The sequence below is a fragment of the Vanessa cardui genome, chromosome 24, assembly GCF_905220365.1.
Source record: "Vanessa cardui chromosome 24, ilVanCard2.1, whole genome shotgun sequence".
NCBI classification, from domain to species: Eukaryota; Metazoa; Arthropoda; class Insecta; order Lepidoptera; family Nymphalidae; genus Vanessa; species Vanessa cardui.
In genome coordinates, this window is record NC_061146.1 from 9695193 (window position 1) to 9717746 (window position 22554).

The window sequence follows — 22554 nt, forward strand, 5'->3', positions numbered from 1 at the left end:
CTTTAGGATTGTCAATATAAAAGACAATTTACATAAAAATATAACACCAGTTCTAAATGATTTACCTAAAACTCTTTTTACTCTACTGCACAAGAAAGGGGTGTAAATATTGATTAAATTTTCAGGGTTCCTATTTGTTTGTATGTTCCTTTATTTCACTATAAATTTTAAGCGCTTGAAAAAAAATTGTATAGGGCATCATTAGAATCATCGTGAGTATAAATCCGTGTATTAATTATCAAGATGATTAATCAACTTTGGAGGTATATTTTTACACTATAATAGACATTACAAGAACAATATTTAATGGTCAATGTTGATTTGGACTGTATTTTTTAAATGAGTGTACATGAATTTATTTATGAGACATAAAATTTAATATATCTATTTTATAAATAATTTTTATTAACTTATGTTACCTTGGTTTCGAATTTAATTAATTCCAAGTATAAACGCATTCGTAAATTAAAATCACCAAACGCCAGTCACTATCTTACTAAATGCAAATGTACTTAATAATACTAATTTACATTAAATAAAAATCCATAAGCCTTAAATCAATGTACAAAAACCGTTAATGAAGCAACGCATGCAAATATTAACACTATATTTTAGTACATGCTTTAGTTATTGGATTATAATGTAGGTATCTTATTACGAAAAAAAACGTTACATTAATCTTTAAATCATAATAAAATGTGATCTCAAATTTTTATTAAAGAAAAGTTTGAGGCTTGAATTAATAAAAGTGGCGGCAAATTTAGACAATTTTATATTTCTTACTCCTTTAAGTAATTTTCTTTGGAAAATAATATCATAGTCATACCAATAATCCAGCCAGCAAGCCGCCCTCCGGGGGTTCCCGACACGAAGCCAGCTTGCGGGCCGCGGATAGGGGGCGAAGTGGGGCTAACCAGCCCTGGGACAGAACAGCGGGTGACAGAGGATAACGGTAGACGTCTAGGACTAAAGACTAGAGGAGAATCTTCTAGAAGTAAATTGTATTCGATTTTTAAAAGTCCTTAGTCCTTGATTCCAGCGCTATTGAAAGATAGTGCTTAAAGTAGAAGACATTATGGCTGATCCAATTTCTACCACCACCCATGCACAAAAGGAGCAAAAAGTATCCCAAAAGATTGTAAACATGAGTTACTTTTATGCTACAATCCTATGGCATCAGTATGCAACATATGCCTTATAATGTCTTCTACCAGAAACGGGAAAGTTACGAGTAACTAATAGAAGAATAGGATTGGGATTAATCTACCAAATTCAAATTAACAATATGCTATTATTCTTACATACAAAATCCATGCCTGTTATATAGTCTATCTAAACTTTGAACCATTACCTTTAATATTTCTACAAAAATGTTGTAGCTACCTTTCTAAATGAAAACATTTTAACATACAGATGGCACACTATTTCTTGCAAAGTATCCAAGTTACCGTATTCACAATTAATACCATGAACGCTCAAAATGCTCCTGACTTCAGAGTTCACAATTTCAATTTTTATTTAATATAAATCGAATTGGCATATGATTCCAGCTATGTGTACTCCAAACGCGAAGACTACCAGTGCAGTCAGGTGGAATGAGCTGCACTAGTCGCCCTACGAAGGCCCGCAAGATGCCTTTTCAAGCCTCCAACATAATCTAGGTTATAAGAGGAGGGAATTACGAGAGAGAAAGAGAGAGAATTCGATTCTTTGGCGGGGCGACAAGACTTTTCGATTTTTCGAGTGATGGATAATGGCACCTAAAATGTCATAAAATTTGACAGTTAATGATTTCAGATTCAGTATGCGGTGTGACAGCAATATGCAACGCTTAGTGTCGGTATACGTCGAAGTGAGAGTTGATATCCAATGGCATTTTACTTTCAACTGTAACAGCGGAGATATACCAATATTTACTTCAAGGTCACTTGTGTCAAATAAATACCGAAGACATCATAGAGTAATGGACCAATCACTGATCAGTAAATGATGCAATGCGTTCGCATAGTAAAGGATTAATTGAATTTTGTTCAATGGAAGGGATATATCGTATGCGTTTTCAACTGTCAATAGTATTATTTGTGAATACGGTTGAATTGTGAAACGAATGCAAGTATTAATACTACAAATACATATACTTTTAAAACCAAGCTACATTTTGTATATATACTAGGATTGAAACGATGGATAGAGGTCTATGGAAAAATCTAGAATCACGTTCAACTAACCGGAACAATACGAGGGATAGCTGGTACATCTGTATATAGTTTTGAGATCATCGCTCTTAGTGACGACAGCTTCAATCATGGAGCATGATCTTTTGACGTCATATTTTTTACTTAAAAACAATTGATATACATTTTTGTCATTCAGTTTCGACTTTTCCCTCAGCCAACGCAATTTCTTCTCAGTTTGCGACTGTATCGATACTTTGAAAGATGGTGACAGTAAATTGATCTCTCGGATTAAATCTTGTCGAACTTTCGACGACTGCTTTCGTTCGCTCTTGGATTTCTTATTGGGTATGTCCCGATTTCTCGCTGTTCCTTCATGAGCGATGTCTTTCAAACGAAAATTTTGACAGCCATCGTTTGTATCTAAGAAGCATTTGATGAGCGTACTTATGGCGCAGTCTCGCATGCAATATTGTCTGTACCAATTTTGGTTAGACGTTGCTGTGTCTGTTTTCAAGATTTCTTCTTCACTAGACATGCTACTAAAAGATGTTTGGGTAGCATTACCATTACAAGCCATCAATGTATTCTTTTGTATCATATTAACTTTATCCGAAATCTCTATATCTTGGCTTCCTTCAAGCTGTACGCACTTGTTTGATAGTATTTTTGTTATTTCTGCACTTAACGCTTTATCGGTATTATTTATTTTCGTGTAAAAGTCAACTGTATCACTCGCGTAGCTACGTTTGTCTATTGTTGCTTTACAATCTATTTCCTCATATTGTGTTCCTTTGTCTATCATATTTCTGATGTTAGAACTCCCTTTATAGATCTTACCTAAGAGACTCAACCCTTGAGGTCTATTCATACAGTTTTTCTCGTGTTTCCGCAATAGTTTTGTGTAAAGATTATTAATATCTTTATGCAAAGCTGGCAAGCTCTTAGATAATATAGAAATATTTTCTAGTAACAGCAATATAAACTCTTCGTCTATAACTTTTGGAACATTTTCGAAAAGCGACAACTCTTCCTTGTTATTTATAATTGAAGACAATCTTTGTATATTTTTATCTGAAATATTTCTATCTTCGTTGCTTTTAAATAATCTCCTTAAATTCATTTTAGATGCAAATGCTTTGTTCAGGGACAAAATGAAACAAGGCTGTAGGTCATACTCGTTTATGATTTTTGGTTCAGTGGAATCTTTATCCTGCATTTTATAACTTCTCAAATTATCACAGCGATTTTTTTCTATATACGTTTTAGATGAAACGTTGCTATCAGTTACGAAGGCAAAGTCGTTTAGACGAATTTGTGGACGAGATTCTTCGCTACTGCTTAGATACGGTTTCAAGTCTGTAGCTTCATTACTGATATTAATAAAAGGGGTGTGCAGAATAGTACATGGTGTTACAGATTTCTTTGTAAAAAATAAATTAGTTTTTGATATATCTGGTAGTAGGTTTTCTTGATTAATTTTTAAATTAGGAACTCCTTCTGTATAATTTAAACTTAGATTAAATGTTTGTTTTGCTCCAAGTATATTTGCTTTCTCTTTCATACTAATGGAATCTTCGCTAAGAAAGTCCAAATCATTTGTCAATGAAATATGCTCTAAGCTATAATCAGAAACATTAACGAAAACCGAATTATCATTATCACTCTTCGTTTCATAATTTCCTAGTTCATCTTTTATGGGATGAAATGATATTCCATCCCAGCCTATTAGGGCATTCGTTGTAATAGTTTTGGTGTTATAAGTTTCATTTTTCTTAGAAAATAACGTCGTAACTTTGTTAATTATATCTTTGAGAAATATTTGACCGGGATCAGTAGCTCTGTGTTTATTATCGCCGATTTCGTTCGTTGAAATACTTTTAGATATGTTTTTTTGCACAGATTCAGTTTGAACATCACATTTTAGCTGACAAGCATCGGAACATTCTGTGGATGAGTTGCTTTCGATATTGTTCTCGTTTTCATATAGCAAGTCTAAATAGGCACCCAAGAATTCTTTGGCTACATCAGGTGGTATGGGTATTTCGCTAATTAAATTTTTCATTGTATCTTGTATTTTAGGTATCTCATTAGACGAATCAGAGTTGTCAAATACATCACCATCCTTAGCTACCTTGTTGATATTTTGTTGCGTTAAGTTATCGAGATTATTGATGAGTTTTTTAGTTATTTTAATATCTTTTTCTCTGCTTTTACTTACTGCACCGCAAATGTATACTGTATTATTTAAAATTTTCTCAAGTTCTTGTATACGTCTTTCTTTTACAAAACTGTCTGTCAATGTGGACGATATAGTTTTATCATTTTCTTGCTTTATTTTATTTAATTTTTCTTCTATGAAGTCACTGATACCATAAAATTGTGTAGCTTTAGTGACACTTTTAATTGGCAGATTAGAAGTCGTTTGATCTTTAGTAAAATATTTATTTGATTGTCGATCTATTGATTTTGATTGCTTAATAATATCTTTGATATTATCACCATTGTTACTACGAATCCAATATTGCAATAAGCATTTGAACAACGTTTGGATTGGTGTGTTTTGTAATTCCATCTTTTCTTTTTTCAAATCGTATACTTCCTTTACAACTTCATTTAGGTATACTTTAATTTCATCGCGACCTAATTCGTTACACCTAGCACTACCTAGAGTCGACAGTAGGAGTTTCTCCACCAAAGCATCAGATTCAGAATGAGTGAAAGAATCTTGTAGCGCTTTGTCTTTTTTATTATCCATTGTTGTTTGAATGTCTACATGTTTCTGTATAACCTCACATCTAGTGTATCTACCTACTTTTTTCACTTCCTTTAATTTATATTTATCAAGCAACATGCATGTACTGAGCGGCTTTTTTAACGTCGGCTCCTGATATAGATTCTTATACTTGACAAGATTTGTGGACTTTTTACTTTTTCTTGCAAGAGGATTATTTTCTACGTTTTCCCTTTTCTTTCTTGAAAAGAGAAATAAGGTCGGTGTTCCAGCAACTTTATTACACAACAGAGCCTTCGTTGGCTTGATAGATTCATTATTTTCAGCTGACGGTTTCTTTAAATTCGGACATTCATCAACGGTATTCCCATTTAAAGTCGGAGTATTTATTGAAAATTCACACAACAATGACGACTCGAAGCCGGACGTTCTGTTGAAGTCTAAATCAGTGCTGTGCATCTGTTTCTCAGCCTCAGACGTGACAATAGACGTATCAAGTGAACGCGACTTTAAATTGTCCCCCAGTTTTGTTTTGACGGAAGTCACTGCTTTAATATTTGTGTGCTCATCACAATTGTCACTGAATTTCGCATCAACGACATTCTTTATTTCCGTAGTAATATCATGTTTGCTTTCTATATTTCTATTATCTAGAGATTTGAGAGTCAATGGCATTCTGTCTGGTGTTAGAGTACATAGAGGATAAGCTATAGCCTGAGAGAAATTCCAAGTATGTTGTAATTCTCGTGAAGTAATCGATGATTTTGTAGGAGAGGTGCCTGGGAGGGAAGGAATGTTTAAAGGTTGATAATTTAGGACCATTAGGGAATCAGGGATAATACAAGTATTAATTACTGGCATTATTATTTTTTTTAAATATGTTATTCTATGATCTAAGTTTATTAAAGGACTTGCTCCAAGCTATTTAGTATAAATATTATAGTACTTACGAGAAGAAGTGTCAGTAGGGGGAGGATCGTCATTGGGAGCGTGGATCTTGGGCACAGACTCACGCGCACCGAATGTTAGCAAATGCTGTCTGTATAATCTGTGTGAATCATTGAATTTGTTTTATATGTTTTATTATTCATTGTGTTATTGTTTATCTATATTAATTTTCGTTTGTTTATATAGGGGATATAATATCTAATGTACAGTCAGAGTAAGAAAAGGTTCGTGACCGTAAGATCTATTTTCGTGTGCTTAGTATGGGCGATAATCTAATTTACCGATCGAATATGACATATTACGTCGCAATGTCATATTAAGTCACGTCTAGCAAAGAGTACTATGTAAGTTTAATTTTATATGCAGCTGTCTGTTTAGTGTTTAATTTTCAAAAGGTACTAAGAGACTTGATAAAGAAGGGGATTTGAAAACTAACGAAGGTTTTCTTACACTGACTGTACTAATGTACCAATTCCAAAAATTGTTTCCATTGAAAGCTATAGTATCCTGCTTAAGGAAATAAACCTTTGTATATCATATCATTTTATATAATAAATTGCACCCAAAGTTGGGTCGAGTTGCCAGTTACAAATAAAAGGCCAAAACAAGGAAGGTACACATTGATCATGCATGTATAAACATCTATGATTAAAAGTACATTTAAGGACTTTGCTGGATACATCTGGACCAGCAATCTTAAGATCAAGCTTTTTAAATGAGGTTAATTTTACTTGACATTGAGACAAATTTACAAATAATTAATTATTCATATCTTCATTTATATTAGAGATGAAGATAGTTGTAAAATAAAAGTACTCACCTATGCGCCTTTAAAACGTTCAACCAAGTGCGGAAAACGTCAGGAGTTTTCCCTCTCAAGTGGTATATAAACTCGTCCGCGTCTATATCTATCCTGCGCCTTCGAGCTTTCGCCGATATGACTGATAAGCCGACATCCACGGAGCCGTGGAGACGACCCCTCGCCACGTCCGTGGGGGATCGTGCGTAGACCAGGATACCACCGTCTACTACGAAGAAACGCTGGAATTGGAAAATTTGATTGATGATCAAAGAATCACTTTCCAGGTTAGTTATAACTGATTAAAAATGTTAACTAATGTTCTTTAGATAGATTTTGTTTGCGTTTATTACAAACCTGAATTGAGGTCTTCTAACGCTAGCAAGAAATAATAATACTAGAAATAATTTCATTTATTTTGTAATTTTAAATAAAAAAAAAAAAAACAAAAGAAACCCACTTGGAAGAGAATATATAGTTCCTGTTTTAACTAATATAAGAGTCAGAACCCATCTACGTGACAGGCCACGGCAGATCCGTAAGGGATTATTGCGTGCGTTATTGATACGCGAAAATAATGGGTCATGGCAATTACTATTATGGAGACATAGGCACCTCACATTGGCAAGTACCAGATCATAACTCAAAAGCTGGTGCTCGCTAAGCCTTTGCTCGAACCATTAATTAATTGAAACACCATTTACAACAACAGGCTGTAAATTCCCACTGCTGGGCTTAAGCCCTCCTCTCCCTTTGAGGAGAAGGTTTGGAACATATTCCACCACGCTGTTCCAATGCGGGTTGGTGGAATACACATGTGGCAGAACTTCTATTAAATTTGTCACATGCAGTTTTCCTTCACCGCCGAGCACGAGATGAATTATAAAGACAAATTAAGCACATGAATTAGCGGTGCTTGTCTGGGTTTGAACCCGCAATCACCGGTTAAGATGCACGCATTCTAACCACTGGGCCATCTCGACTCTCACACCATTTATCAAAGGCAAAAACTGACAACAGCGTCTAAATGTCAATGAAAACAAATCCTGATGTATATTGGATTATTTTTTGCTTTTGTGGGCATTTATGGTAATGAGATTGTACCTTGTGCCATCCTTTGAGGGGCCACTTTCGTTTCTTGTGCAAATATCCGTTGAAGACCTCGGGCCGCTTGTCGAAACGTTGCCCGTCCTTCAGACCTTCGAGTACCTCCCATTCGCTGCCACGGCGACGACTATTGGACCAAGATTATGTACCTTACAATTAAGATTCACTAGCACTTCTAAAGAAGGTCTAAGCGTAGCATTAGGATATTTACTATATTTTTTCCTTTAAAACTAAAGCTGAGGTCTTAATTAAATATCGTAAATTTAAAAATACTCGAGGTCAGATGTAGATTGCTGATTTCCTCTAGTCTAAGATATATTTATCTGAGATTATATTATGCCTTCATAATATATTTTTATTGGAAATCGATTAATTATTTTAAGTCTCACCTGTACAAAATATACTTTAAAATTTATGTGATTTATATTTTTAAGGGCATTTATCTTTTTATTTTAAATAAGCCATTTTTAATTAGTAATGTATTCATTTAGTATTTACAGTTAACTAGCGTTACGACCCGGCTTCCTACGGATGGACATTTTTTTTTCTTCCTTTTATTCATATATTTTTGTTGGTGTTCCCAACAAAATAAACAATTATCGTTCTATTTTAATTTATTTACATAAAAATCCAAATAAACACCTGTGTCTATTAGTGAAAGCATGAAAATCTGCTCAGCAGTTTGTCGGGGACATACAGACAGAGATTACTACGATTTACATTTTTTTTTAATTTAAGAAAATGACTAAAAACTATTGATAATCAAATGTTTCAATATACTTGTCAACTGTCTGCCACAATACTCGTCTAGAGTCCATAATGACGTCACTCATTCCTAGAGTTATATCAGCACTACCTTCTTGTCTTTCCACTCCTGGGTGGCGGAGGCGCCGGTCTCACGGATCGGTCTCCAGAATCAGCCGAGAGGGACGCCGTCTCGCCTGAACAGTCAGAATCGGAAGGTGCGCGACGTAAGGCCGCTGCGCGACCTGACGCGCCACGCCGTCGCTCACCTATAAAACAAATTATTATTTTGAATTGTAACGGTCAATTTGATTTGTCAGTGTAAAGGCAAATTGGTCACCAATGAAATAAAACTAGTTATAACGGATTAAACGGATGAACGGACGGGTAGACTGACCCGTGACCACGAACGCTGTAAAGTGCTCGAAACGTCGGGATGCCAAAAATAATTAATATACGCGATTCAAATCCGTTATAACTAGTTTTATTTCAATGTGTAATCGCGAAAATTTAAGACAACATTATGGTCACCAATGGTCACCACACAGACATTGGCGCTGTTAGTAATATGAGATGATGATTTCTTACATTGATAATGCGTCACCAAATTTGGGACTAAGATGTTTCGTCTTTCTCAATGCCGGAACGCATTGATACAGTTGGGTGGTCGAATATGTCATGAATTGGTGGTATCTCCACAGGCGGCCTATTGAGCGGGAAACCACAGAGATTACTTTTTTAACCCTACCGCGAGACTTGGAATTTGCGTAGAGTTAGAGATGAAAATTTATGGCCAAAACAGGTAAAATATTGTAATGACCTATTTATTTATGCGAAGAGTCGAGATGGCCCAGTGGTTAGAACACGTGCATCTAAACCGATGATTGCGGGTTCAAACCCAGGCAAGCACCGCTGTTTCATGTGCTTAATTTATCTTTATAATTCATCTCGTACTTAGCGGAAAAGTAAAACATCGTGAGGAAACCTGCATGTGACAAATTTCATAGAAATTCTGCCACATGTGTATTCCACCAACGCGCATTGTAACAGCGTGATGGAATATGTTCCAAACCTTCTCCTCAAAGGGAGAGGAGGCCTTTAGCCCAGCAGTGGGAATTTACAGGCTGTTGTTGTTATGCGAATATTATAAATGCGAAAGTATTGTCTGTCTGCCTGTCTGCCGCTTCTTCGCCACCAAACCATTGAACCCAATTTGATGACAGCTTCATGGCTGTTTTTTAACCTGACCTTTTTACCACCTGACCCCCTCCCATAAAACGTGAGCGAAGCCTCACACTCATGTAACTATATACTTAAATATATGTTTATATAGATTAAGGTACATCAAAGTTTTTATCGAAATACACCTAACTCAGAGTAGTAAAACTTCTTAATCTTCCCCTTGAACCATGTCGTCTGTCAGTGGAAACCGTATGATAATCCGTTCAGCAAAATTGTGTACGAAAAACGCCGTGAGACTTTCTTAATTAATATTTTTGTTTCGTAAAACAAATGTCAAGGTCAAGCACTCGAGATGGAGAACCATGCAAGTATACGTTTTAATTGATTTCGTATAACGGCAGCTTCGTTTTGGTCAAAAGCCGATTAATTCGCGTGCACGAAACAATAAGACTAATCATTCTAAAGATTTCGCGATATTGTATCATTAAACTGTATTTTTTTTGGTTCCACACAACAGCCTTTCAAGTCAATTTTCCACTGCTGGGTTGAGGCCTCCCCTCCCTTTGAGAAGGTTTAGAATGTATTCATTCTGGAGTAACATACATTCGTTAAATATGTTTTCAAAAGGAATCAGTAACCCAGTATAATTACAGGCACATTATTTTTAATATTAGGTAGGACAAAAGTTCCACCTGATGGTAAGTGGTCAGCACCGCTTATACACGTCAGCGCTGTAAGAAATATTTACCTTCCCTTACATTACCAATAAGCCATCAATCTTGGAAGCAAAGATGTTATTTCCCTTCTGCCTGTAAATGTATTAGCTCACTCACTGTTCATAGCAGAAAACAATACTACTAATTATTGCTTCTTGGCGATAGAATATATGATGAATGTGTGGGACCTACCCAGACGGGCTTGCACATAACCCTACCACTAACTAACAATCCTTAAATATTACACTAGTGAACTATGACGGTTTATTCCACCATTTTCAACCAATGTGTCAGTTTTTCCAATTTTTTCCTTCACCTAACAAGAGATGAATTATAAATAAAAAAATATACTAAAAATTTAGTGGTGTTTTCCTGGGTTTGTTGCCGTAATAATCGAACAAGATTCACGGGTTTTAATCGTTGCGCCTCAGAAAGAATATAAAGTTGCCAGCAATCAATATAAATATTCCAAATAAAACTAAATAAATGAATTAACATATAACAATTTAAAGTTACAAGTACGAGTTAATATCTAACCAAAATTGCGTCTCGAACGATTGACCTCAATATAAAATAGACTATGTCGTACGGCCCTTTGTCGTTACACATACACAGACGTATGTAAATGTATGTACTGTATGTCATTTAAGTGTTTCACCTTTAAAAATGTACCGGAAGGCATATCTTTATGTATACAATTTTAATGCCAACGTGCGTTTGTTCGTAATTTCTCTTTTTATCAGGCTCGACCGAGCCTGATAAAAACAATTTTGATGAAATATTGGACCTGGAAGTTGGGGCTGTTATCAACGTTAGGAATTAGCATCCCTTTTTTAGATTCTTAGAATATTATATAGATAGAATAGAATAGAATATTAATATATACTAATCATTACATAGTATAAAACAAAGTCGCATACCGCTGTCTGTCCCTTTAAATAGATGCAACAGATTTTGATGCGGTTTTTTTTAATAGATAGAGTGATTCGAAAGGAAGGCTTTCGCATATAGTACATGGACAATATAGTAAAGTAACACTGATAATTTTAGAAATTTCTAGTGTGATGTCGTTAATAAACAAATTCTGTACTATATTTTGTACCAGCATCGCACTAGTATGAAACCAGGGCGGATCACTAGTAAATTATAATATACTAATTGAAATGCGTGTCGTAGTTACAAAAAACGTCATTATGCCACATATATTAACATATATTGTAATGTAGATACATGTATAATATCTTTTATTTATGTATGAGTGACAGTTAGTAGCAGATGTTTGCGAAGTTCCATTGAACGGGATGTAGAGACAGACAGACGTAATCTATAGCAAACAATCTTTCGTCTATAAATAATTATACAGGCGAACAAGACGTGATTTATTACGGTACATATGTAATCATAAATTAATAATGATAACTACATCAGACAGGAAATGGATGAAGGAAATGTCGTAAGACATATCTTGTAGAATTTTTTCAACAGACGAATTCGTTATTGTGACTCATTTATCATTTGCACAAATTAGTTGATTGTTAATCGAAATTATACGTCTATGTATCCAAATAAATAAAAATTTTAACAAAAAAAAAAACCGACTTCAAACAAAACACTATTTTAAAACAAATGAATATGCACGAAAAAGTAATAAAAATAATTGCGTATTCAACATATTTTTTAGAGTCTTCCTAAGTTAAATGAAATGAAAAATATTAGACTACTTAAAAGTCGATTAACGATTATATCATGTAGTTATAATTATTGGTATATTTACTGAGCCGGTGTCAGCCACGGTGCCCTTGCCCCAACAATCAAAAGAAAGAAGCGATACGAGCCCCTTGATTGATCCAGTATATTATTGTGTAAAAGGTAATTTGTAAAAAACATATTTGTTAAAGTATTCTCGTATTGTTTTTTGATAGATATACTGTAGGGTTTTATTGGCTGACACCGACTCCAAATATAACAATAATTATAACTACATGATATAATCGTTAATCGACTTTTAAGTAGTCTAATATTTTTCATTTCATTTAACTTAGGAAGACTCTAAAAAATATGTTGAATACGCAATTATTTTTATTACTTTTTCGTGCATATTCATTTGTTTTAAAATAGTGTTTTGTTTGAAGTCGGTTTTTTTTTTGTTAAAATTTTTATTTATTTTTTGATTTTAAGTGAAGCTGATGTTGACTAACTAATTTTTTTTAATATGGATAGATTAAGCGTTCCGTTTATATGAGTCAGAAACTACTTCGAGGACAATTTCAAAGGAAACTTGCGAATAAAGCAAAAATAGACTTTCGAAAATGCGGATTTAATACGTCACGCGGCGTAAACTACAAGGATCCCTCGAAAGAGCTGTAATCGAACTCAGCAAAAAAACTTTGAAAAAGACCAACTATATTTCGTACATCATATGACATCACATCACATACACAAAATTTGATTAAAGATAGTAAGAAATTCTGCCCCATATCGCACCCTAACTGCGAGCCGTATAGGAGTTCCATCACTACATAGTATAAAACAAAGTCGCTTTCTCTGTCCCTATATCTTTAAATCTACGCAACGGATTTTGACGCGGTTTTTTTTAAAAGATAGTGTGATTCAAGGGGAAGGTTTGTGTATATAAAACATGAACAATATAGTAAAGAAACACTGATAATTTTAGAAGTTTGCGATGTGATGTCGTATATAAACAAATTCTGTAGTATATTTAGTATCACTATTGCACCCGTGCGAAGCCGGGGTGGGTAGCTAGTTGATTATAATATTCGACTATGATAATTACATAAACATAACCACATTACGGAAGGTGACTCAAATATCCAAATAACCTATAAATAAAAGATTCAACTGAGTATCGCTAACGTGCTCCTCAGAATTGTTCCGTTCCCTTCCGTTCCGTTACTTTGTCATGGATCCTGTGCGCAGAACCTTACCAAACTTTCACCAAATTACCCTTGAAGTATATATTTTATAATAAAAAAAGAATTATCAAAATTGGTTAACGTGATTTTCAGTTATTCACCTATTTGTCGCGCATATACATAATGCAAATTTAAGACTTATGTCGTTTTCACATGGATACCATCATCGGAAAAAAAAATAAAAAAATGGGACCCCACGGGAAGCACTACCTTTCAAACAAAAAAAAAATTATCAAAATCGGTCCACTCAGTGAAAAGTTATGAGGTAACAAACATTTTCTTTCTCGCGTCAGTTCAACACGAGAAAGCAAGTCATGTAAATCGTCGTGTCAAATTGACGAATATATTAGGTCATATTATATTTTGCCGATGCTACATCCAAGTTGTGTCGTACTATACCAAGAAAATTAAAGTAGAAAAAAACAAATCCCTAAGGAATCCGTCGAAATATTCTTAGATCGATAAACATTCCCATAGGTGACCCAAAACCGATCATCTGATAATATTAACTTCCGGTTCCAAGGACACTGGGAAACTTAAATAGACATATAAATATAAATATTGGACAACATAACATACATTACTCTGATCCCAATGTAAGTAGCTAAAGCACTTGTGTTATGGAGAATCAGAAGTAACGACGGCATCACAAACACCCACAAGACAAAATAGAAAACTAATGGACTTTTTCTACATTGACTCGGCCAAAAATCGAAAATAGGAGCTCGGAGTGGCGTACCCATGCAGTACATACTATTGGACCACGCTAAGACGTGAGTCCGAAGAGTCATATGAGATCAGACAAATTGCTCGTTTTGTTACGTTTCGATTTTGTGACAGCCTTCGTTCCCTACGAATATGATTATAGATGCCATTAAAATTAAATAGGTCACAAAGTACACGAGGCGTACAAGTTATAACTAGTTCTTAGCGGGAACACTGTGTGATTGGGTTACGTCTAATGTGATTACGTCACGGTAATAGTTGAGAGGAACGATTTAATATGAATTACGGTGGACGCTGGATACGAAGCAACCCGCCCCCCCACCTTTGAGCGCTGGGGAATTCCCCGAATATAGATACGGGCTAAGATATTGGTGTAACGTTATTTGCTGTCTTCGGTGTAATTAAGACGATTTATATACATGAAATTTTAGATAAACAAATTAATATTGAATACTGATGTAATATTGGAGTTTGGTTATTGTAATTAGAGATTAAAGATCGATAGAGAAGAAAATACTTATTATATGATATTATAGAAAATTGTTAAACAAAAAAGAATCTCCTTTTTTCTTGGTCTCTGGTCGGGGTATTTTCTTTTTCAAACCGGTGTTAGCATATACTTTGCTTTTAAATAAGTTATTGTTTTATTTTAGCTATTACATTAGTACCAGTGAAAGCTCTGTCAAAATCGGTCTAGCCGTTGATTTTAGATTTGATTTGATTTGAGATTAGCCGAATCAAACTACAAACTACTAACTAACATGACTATATTTTTAAATGATAAAAAAAATAACTACATACTACTCAGTAGTTATTTTTTTTCTCGCCGGTTCTTCTCGGTAGAATATACTTTCCGAACCGGTGGTAGCTTCACTTAGAATAATTGTTAAATGACGATTCAAAGGTGCTTGAAAAGCCTACTCGAATAAATTATATTTTAATATGAGACACAGACACTCCAATTTTATAAAATGTACAGATTTGTTTTCTTAAGATGTGTGTTAAAGTCAGTTTTTTTTTCGTCAAAATCTTCCGATTTCTATTTCCGTTTTAAGTTAAGGATACTTTTAAAGTTGAAACATGCGCTTACGTTTGCTGTCCAGACGCGAGGGCTCCGTAGCGACATGCTTAACTCCGGCCTGGCTCGACATCTCCCTCCCGCTACAACTCTTCAGTAACCATCTTATATCATCTGTAAACAAATAGTATAGCTTAACAAACTTACATAACATAATATCACATACTTATTTAACAACAGTATATATCTTTTTTTATAAATAAACATGAGACAACATCACACACATTACTCTGATACCAATGTAAAGTAGCTTAAGAACTTGTGTTATTGAAAATCAGAAGTAACGACGGTATCACAAATAATCAGACCCAAGACAACATAGAAAACTAATGAACTTTTTCTACATCGACTTGGCCGGGCGTCGAACCTGGGACCTCGGATAGGTGTATCCATAAAAACCGGTGTACACACTACTGGACCACGGACGTGAAATATACCTATTGAAATAGAAAAGGAAATAAAGATTTTGTGAATGCCACGCGATTTTCTAATACATACATATGTATATATACTATACCGCTGGGCTAAATTCATTTCCCCCTTTTAGAAGATAATTGAGAGCATATTCCACCAAGCTTCAATGCGACATGGATTCACGTGGCAGAAATTCGTTGAAAATAGACACATGTTTTTTTCAGGATGTTTTCCTTCATCGTCGAGCACGAGATGAATAATAAACACAAATTAAGCACATGAAAATTCAGCGCTTGCTTGCCTGGGTTTGAACCCGCAATCATCGGTTAAGATGTACGCGTTCTAACCACTGACAATCTCGGCTCTGTCACTTTGCTAACAATTCTTGATTCATATCTTTATTAATAATACAACGCTATTCCGTTTACGAGCCGAGATGGATGGATGGATGGATGAAGCACAACTATATATAAAACATCGTGAGGAAACCTGCATGTGTCTAATTTCATCAAAATTCTGCCACATGTGCATTCCACCAACCCGTATTGGAACAGCGTGGTGGAATATGTTCCAAAGCCTCTTCTTAATGGAAGAGGAGGCCTTATCCCAGCAGTGGGAAATTCACCAGGCTGTTACTTTACTTATTTTTTTATTCCGTTTAACTACTTATATCCACTTAAATTTAACTTGCAAAATGCCGATAAGAGTATCAAGACAAGGGAAATTTGAATATTGCTTGTGATTGGGTAATATCCAGCTATGATGGACTATGATTGGCTGAACTAAACAACATAGAATAAATCGACCAATGCTGAGGGTTTTTACTCCAACAATTATATATATGGAATTCAAAAGACGTTTTAATTTACCAATTACAAACTGTCCAGGACATTAAAAGCTCAATGGTGATTGATTAAATTAAATCTGTGACAATTGTTTGAGATCTTCTTGTCGTCTTTAATTGGTCATCTTATAACATAATCTATAGTATTTTTTACTAAAAAAACAACTCTAGAATATATGTCGAAGTACCAAAAAGTTTAATTACGATTTTTTTTATTGTACATACTGGCCACGTTAGTATGACTTAGAACATGACATCGAAAAAATATTTCGAGGAATATCGGACCGGACCGAATATCATCATGCCTGATAACGAGTGTATGCCTGACTCTTCCTATATACACGGTTATTGGTAATTCGAAGTATATCCGTTAAGGGGGTGACTATTTGCAATAATTTTAACCACATAAGCATTGTCCAAAAGTGAACCATTTTTGAGTTATCACGTTTTTTACTTTTTTTCAAAATATGTCAAAAATGCAACTTCGAAAAATTATTTAAAAAAAGTATAACAACAACAAAACAACTCTAGATCTGGTTCGTCCAAATTAATTAAATGAATGACACGTTAAAAAGAAACGCCAAATCAAGGAAACCAATAGAGAACGAGCACCAATTTTTCTCGACGTCTCATACGATTTAATCTCAAATGCGCATAAAACTCTAGGTCTAATCTAGGTTTTTATTCTTATATATTACGTATATATCATTACCTAGTATAAAACAAAGTCGCTTACCGCTGTCTGTCCCTATGTATCTTTGATACATGCTTAGATCTTTAAACGCAACGGATTTTGATGCTGTTTTTTTAATAGACAGTGATTCGAGTGGAAGGTTTTTGTATATAATATATGGACAACATAGTACAGAAACACTGATAATTTCAAATGTTTCTAATGTGATGTTGTAAATAAACAAATTCTGTAGAATATTTAGTATCAGTACCGCACCCGTGCGAAGCCGGGGCGGGTTGCTAGCACATACAAAGTTGAAATTTGGCAGGTAGGTTCCTTATAGGGTGCAAACATCCACTAACAACGAATTTTATGAAACCCTCAAAAGGGTAAATGGGGGTTGGGAGTTTGTTTTATATATATCGCGCGGATAAAGCAACGGGTTAGCTCATGTTACTAGTGATTACATATAATTGCAGCCTTCATGCTTTATATAAATAGAATTAAAATGATTAAAGATCCTTTTATGACGACGGATCGTTCAACGAAACGCCTTAAACGGTGAAGTGTGTCAATGTTATCCGTGATAACGTATTTATTGCTTTCTTATCGACGCTATTGAGTAATTATACGCTTCTAACAAACTATAATTGTCCTTATAAATATCCATCTTTTAATTTAGCCGAAGGTCATCTTCTAGAACACGTGTAACTTGGACGAAACTCCTATCGTTAAGCTTCAAAACCGTGCAAGATTGGAAATATCATGATTTTTGATGAAAGGAAACTTGAGGAGGCATGTGTCGGATATTTGTATGTATGTTGAATATGTTGCTTATGTGTAACCAATTTGCACTTGAGTGGCGTTTGGCGTGGTGGTGTAACCCCAAAACTTTGTCATCGAAACCAAAAGACCATTGCAGGTTGCAGAATAATAAAATTTAATCGAGGAACAAGTTTGTTATTAGAATTCTCGTTTGAAGAAAAAAAAAATTAAAATAATAATAGAAACAGCAAGCAACTAAAAATAAAAAAGTATAAATCTATAAAAGTTTCATTAAAATCGGTCTACTTGACCGAAACTTACAGAGTTCCCTAAGTTGAAATGTATCAATTACAAAAATTAAAAAAAGATCATCTCAATACGACTTTTAGTTTTCGACAAATTAATGGACAAAAACATACTTACGAAATTAAGCACACGTGCTTGGAAGCCTAAATGGAACATCACAATCAAATATAATTAAATTCTAATAACATACATAAAAGTCGAATTGATAACTTCCTTTTTTTAGAAGTCGGTTAAAAAGAAAGAGAAGAAGCCTTCTTCTCTTTAATAATTAACTAACGCTTGTTTCTTTCGTGACGATTTATGCCAGCCCAGTATTGAGACGCGTAAACGAACTTCATTGTATAAAAAATAGATAAATGTATTATATGTAGTGGCCTTCGACCAAAACGTGATAATATTAAAAAAAAAACCAAAGCCACAGTTCGGATAGTAAACGATAAAAGATTTACGAGTCAATATTTTTATTGATGTGTTTAAATATTTTGTTGATAAGGCTTGTGATTAAAATTAAAATCATGATTTACTACATATATATTTTAATCGACGATTCACTAAAACGTTTAAAATATATATTAGTGGGTAAAACCCGCGTACTTGGGCGCACTCGGCCTCCAGGGCTCTGAGGAGTCGTCCCCCCCACTTTAAATCGCGTCGGGGAAGCGCGTAATGCGTTTATCCTATATATACAGGGTTATTGGTAAATCGACGTATATCCGTTAGGAGGTGATAGGGGTGACTGTTTGCAGTAATTTTAACCCCCATATGCATGATGCAAAAATTAAACATACTCAGGAAATCAGATGTAACGACGGTACCACAAACACCCAGACCCAAGACAACATAGAAAATTAATGACAATCTACATCGACTCGGCCGGGCGAACCCGGGACCTCGGAGTGGCGTACCCATGAAAACCGGTACACCACTCGACCACGCAGGTCGACAAACCTACCAAAAAATACTTTCAGATATCAGAAGAATACATTTTTCAGAAGAACAAATATAAAAAGGAAAATTATATAAAGTTAAATTCTCGGCTTTTCTCTGCTACAAAACGTATGCATTATTCATATAAACCTTCCTCTTGAAACACTCTGTTTATTGATGAACCGCGATAAAATCTGTTGCGTAGTGTAATAGATCTAAGCCTACAGCCGGCGGAATACGACTTTATTTCTTACTAGCGACCCGCCCCGGCTTTGCACGGATGCAATGTGCAATATAAGCGCAAAAAAATGTGTTTATTTAAGAGCTTTTTATAAGGCGCCAAAACAAGTGTAACTTAAAAAATAGTAATTTGTGTATGCACATTGTAAACACACGCATGCACGCACGCACGCACGCACGCACGCACACGTACGCACACACACGTACAAAGCATACTAACGCCATATTGGTCGAGGGCTTGTTTATTCTGTGGTTTTCACTATGGATTTGCGAAAAATGGCGATTTTGAACGTCGAAAAACTGTTATGAATTTTGAAAATAATATTAAAGTAGAAAAAAGTAGTTGTGTATTATAAACAAAGATATATGAAGCTGTGATGGCCCAGTGGTTACAACTCGTGCATCTTAACCGATGATTGCGGGTACAAACCCAGGCAAGCACCACTATATATATGTGCTTAATTTGTGTTTATAATTCATCTCGTGCTCGGCGGTGAAGGAATAATACATCGTGAAGAAGACTGCATGTGTCTAATTTCATCGAAATTCCGTCACGTGTGCATTCTACTAACCCGCATTGGAACAGCGTGGTGGAATATGTTTCAGACCCTGTCTCCTTAATGGCAGAGGAGGCGTTAGCCCAGCAATGGGAATTTACGGGCTGTTACTTTACTTTTTTTTATATACATATATTGATCAAAAACTCTTAGTATTGCACAATGTAGCTGAGTTATTAGCAGGCCGCATGAATTACATAAATCTGAGTTTGTTTATCTTTTTTCCTTCTATTGAATAGGCTATACGGCTTTTTTATCATCTGTTTTATAATGATGCCTCGCCCTCAGCATTCGACATTGTAATGAAACTATATTCAGAGTTGTCACAAGTATAATTTTTCACATTTATCATATTTTTGTAATTTTTATTTGAAACTAGTGCCTGCGGTTTCGACCACTTGTTAGGGGAGGGGACGGGTGTCAGGTATTTATTTATGTCTTCAGGTATTATATACCCTTCCTTTACTTCTGACAACATTTTTTGAAAAATTTAATGATTGTTTGGGTAGTTAAGCCACACACAAATAAACATATTTTGACAATAGTTAAGATTTCTTTTTATGGAATTTTAACATCTGCACACGACTATACACAAATATGCATCATTCCACTCCAAAAAATACAAATTATATAAAGGTTTTGAAAGTTGCATGGGTTGTAAAATGCGGCTTCACCGTTAAAGCAGTGATTTCTTCTAGGCAAGCTATGGGCAAAGGACTCCTATTCAAGCTCTAGCTTGGAATACATATAATTTTGATGATATTGTTTGACATCAAAAACATATGTTTATAAGAATCGTTAATAAAATTTTATTTTAATGTTGTCTTAAATTTTCGCGATTATTACACATTTAAATAAAACTAATTATTATTTTTAAACATCCCGACGTTTCGAGCACTTTGCAGTGTTCGTGGTCACGGGTCTACCCGTGACCACGAACACTGCAAAGTCGTCGGGATGTTTAAAAATAATTAATATACGCGATTCATTCGTTATAATTAGTTCTATTTAAATTTTATTTTACTTCAATTTTGAAACAAAACATTCTTAATATTCGTCTTGTAACCTCGATTCTATTAGCATATATTTATATTGAATGGAAGTATCAAATAGCTCGGTATGTATGTAATAATAGCACAAGGTTTCTGGAGCCCGTATGACATTGAGCTATTCAGATTTTTAAATTAATAAATTATCCTCATAAGAAAAAGTGTATGACAAAAGTTTGAATTATCTATCCAAGATGGAACCTTTTTAAACATTTGTTATATCCTCTATGCTTATTAAAAGTATACTAAATATTGTACAGTCGGGGTAAGAAAAGGTTCGTCACCTTAAGATCTATTTTCGTGTGCTCAGTATGAGCGATAATCTGCTTTACCAAGCAATGACTTTTATATTCAAAAGGTACTAAGAGTTTAAGAATTGATAAAGGAATGAATTTGAAAACTGAGTTTTTTTTTACTCTGACTGTACTTTTACGATCGAATATATGATGAGGATATTAACGCAGACGGGTTTGCTTAAATAAAAACCTTTCTTAATAAATAGTAACGCAAATGATGAGATCAAAAGCGTTTAAACAGACAGATTCTCTGGTTATATATATTCTTTGTCTAGATAACTTGGTGGTAGGGCTTTGTGCAAGCCCATCTGGGTAGGTACCACCAACTGATCAGTTATTCTACCGCCAAATAACAGTACTGAGTATTGTTGTGTTCCGGTCTGAAGGGTGAGTGAGCCAGTGTAACTACAGGCACAAGCGACATAACATCTTAGTTCCCAAGGTTGGTGGCGCATTGACGGTTGAAATAATAGTTCACATTTCTTACAGCTTCATTGTCTATGGGTGATGGTGACCACTTATCATCAGTTGGCCCATATGCTCGTCCGCAAACTATACCATAAAAAAAAGATTCTGAATCTAAAACGAAGTCTAATCGTTAAAACCTTTTAAATACTTGAATTATGAATTCCTGGAACATTAATTATCATACGTTAATGACGATTCTTATGTTCAAGGGCCCATTAGTGATGCGGCCTCTAGTACCAATTTAGATCCATTATAGATTAAGAGGAAAATAATTAAAAAAGTGCAAATTCATTCTATCAAACAGTTCTTAAACGCAACACTGCTGAGGCAGTCACGAAGCCTTACAATATTATTTATTAAATAGCTTCGTGTACTATTAATTAACCATTTGATGGTATGTGGCCACCGCTGTTAGAGATGGGTAATTAAGGAAATATAAATCATTCTTCATAAAATCAAAACGCCAGCAATTTTGGGAATAACTTGTTATGCGTACTACCACTGACTCTAATACCACTTACCACCTGATGGTATTAGAGTCAGTGACTGTCAGGCAGTACAGTCAGAGATAATGAAGGACAATGCTTCTTCACGTCTCATTTAAAGGAACCCAGGTTATAAAAAGAGGCACATGTGTTTTGGTAGAGAACTCAATTTTCTAGGGGTGTGACAAAGAAAAGAGTTGCCAAACTTCTTCGAATCGATGTCACATTTAATCGCTCACTCTTCCTTCAAACTAGAACATTAATATGAAGTATTTCTAGTTGGCGGTAGAATATATGCACCAACTGTACACGCGTAACCGAAAAAAGCTTTGTTCTCATATCCTTTTTGAGGAGAACGCTTGGCGGTGCTCCAATGCAAGCTGAAGAAT

General features: G+C 34.8%; 2 protein-coding genes across 11 annotated transcripts in view; both read right to left on the reverse strand.

The window, feature by feature from the left end:
- The window catches only part of LOC124540093 (oxysterol-binding protein-related protein 6-like), a 57171-nt gene that overhangs the window by 17704 nt on the left and 16913 nt on the right, over nucleotides 1-22554 (reverse strand). For 9 of the 10 annotated variants that reach the window (XM_047117521.1, XM_047117514.1, XM_047117517.1 and 6 more), the window contains 6 exons: nucleotides 15154-15255; nucleotides 8619-8775; nucleotides 7760-7889; nucleotides 6677-6897; nucleotides 5859-5956; nucleotides 827-919 (listed from right to left, as the gene is read on the reverse strand). In XM_047117521.1, the coding sequence (XP_046973477.1) occupies nucleotides 827-919; nucleotides 5859-5956; nucleotides 6677-6897; nucleotides 7760-7889; nucleotides 8619-8775; nucleotides 15154-15214 (760 nt within the window). In that variant the 5' untranslated portion in view covers nucleotides 15215-15255. The remainder of the gene's footprint in view (nucleotides 1-826; nucleotides 920-5858; nucleotides 5957-6676; nucleotides 6898-7759; nucleotides 7890-8618; nucleotides 8776-15153; nucleotides 15256-22554) is intronic. The other variant, XM_047117522.1, reaches the window with a different exon arrangement.
- Nucleotides 1559-5428, reverse strand: LOC124540092. The gene has a single exon (XM_047117512.1). The coding sequence runs from the start codon at nucleotides 5365-5367 to the stop codon at nucleotides 2224-2226; it is 3144 nt and encodes a 1047-aa protein (XP_046973468.1). The 5' UTR covers nucleotides 5368-5428; the 3' UTR covers nucleotides 1559-2223.

Coding starts and splice junctions, on each gene's coding strand:
- LOC124540092 (XM_047117512.1), bottom strand. CDS start 5,367: ATGCACAGCACTGATTTAGACTTCAACAGAACGTCCGGCTTCGAGTCG.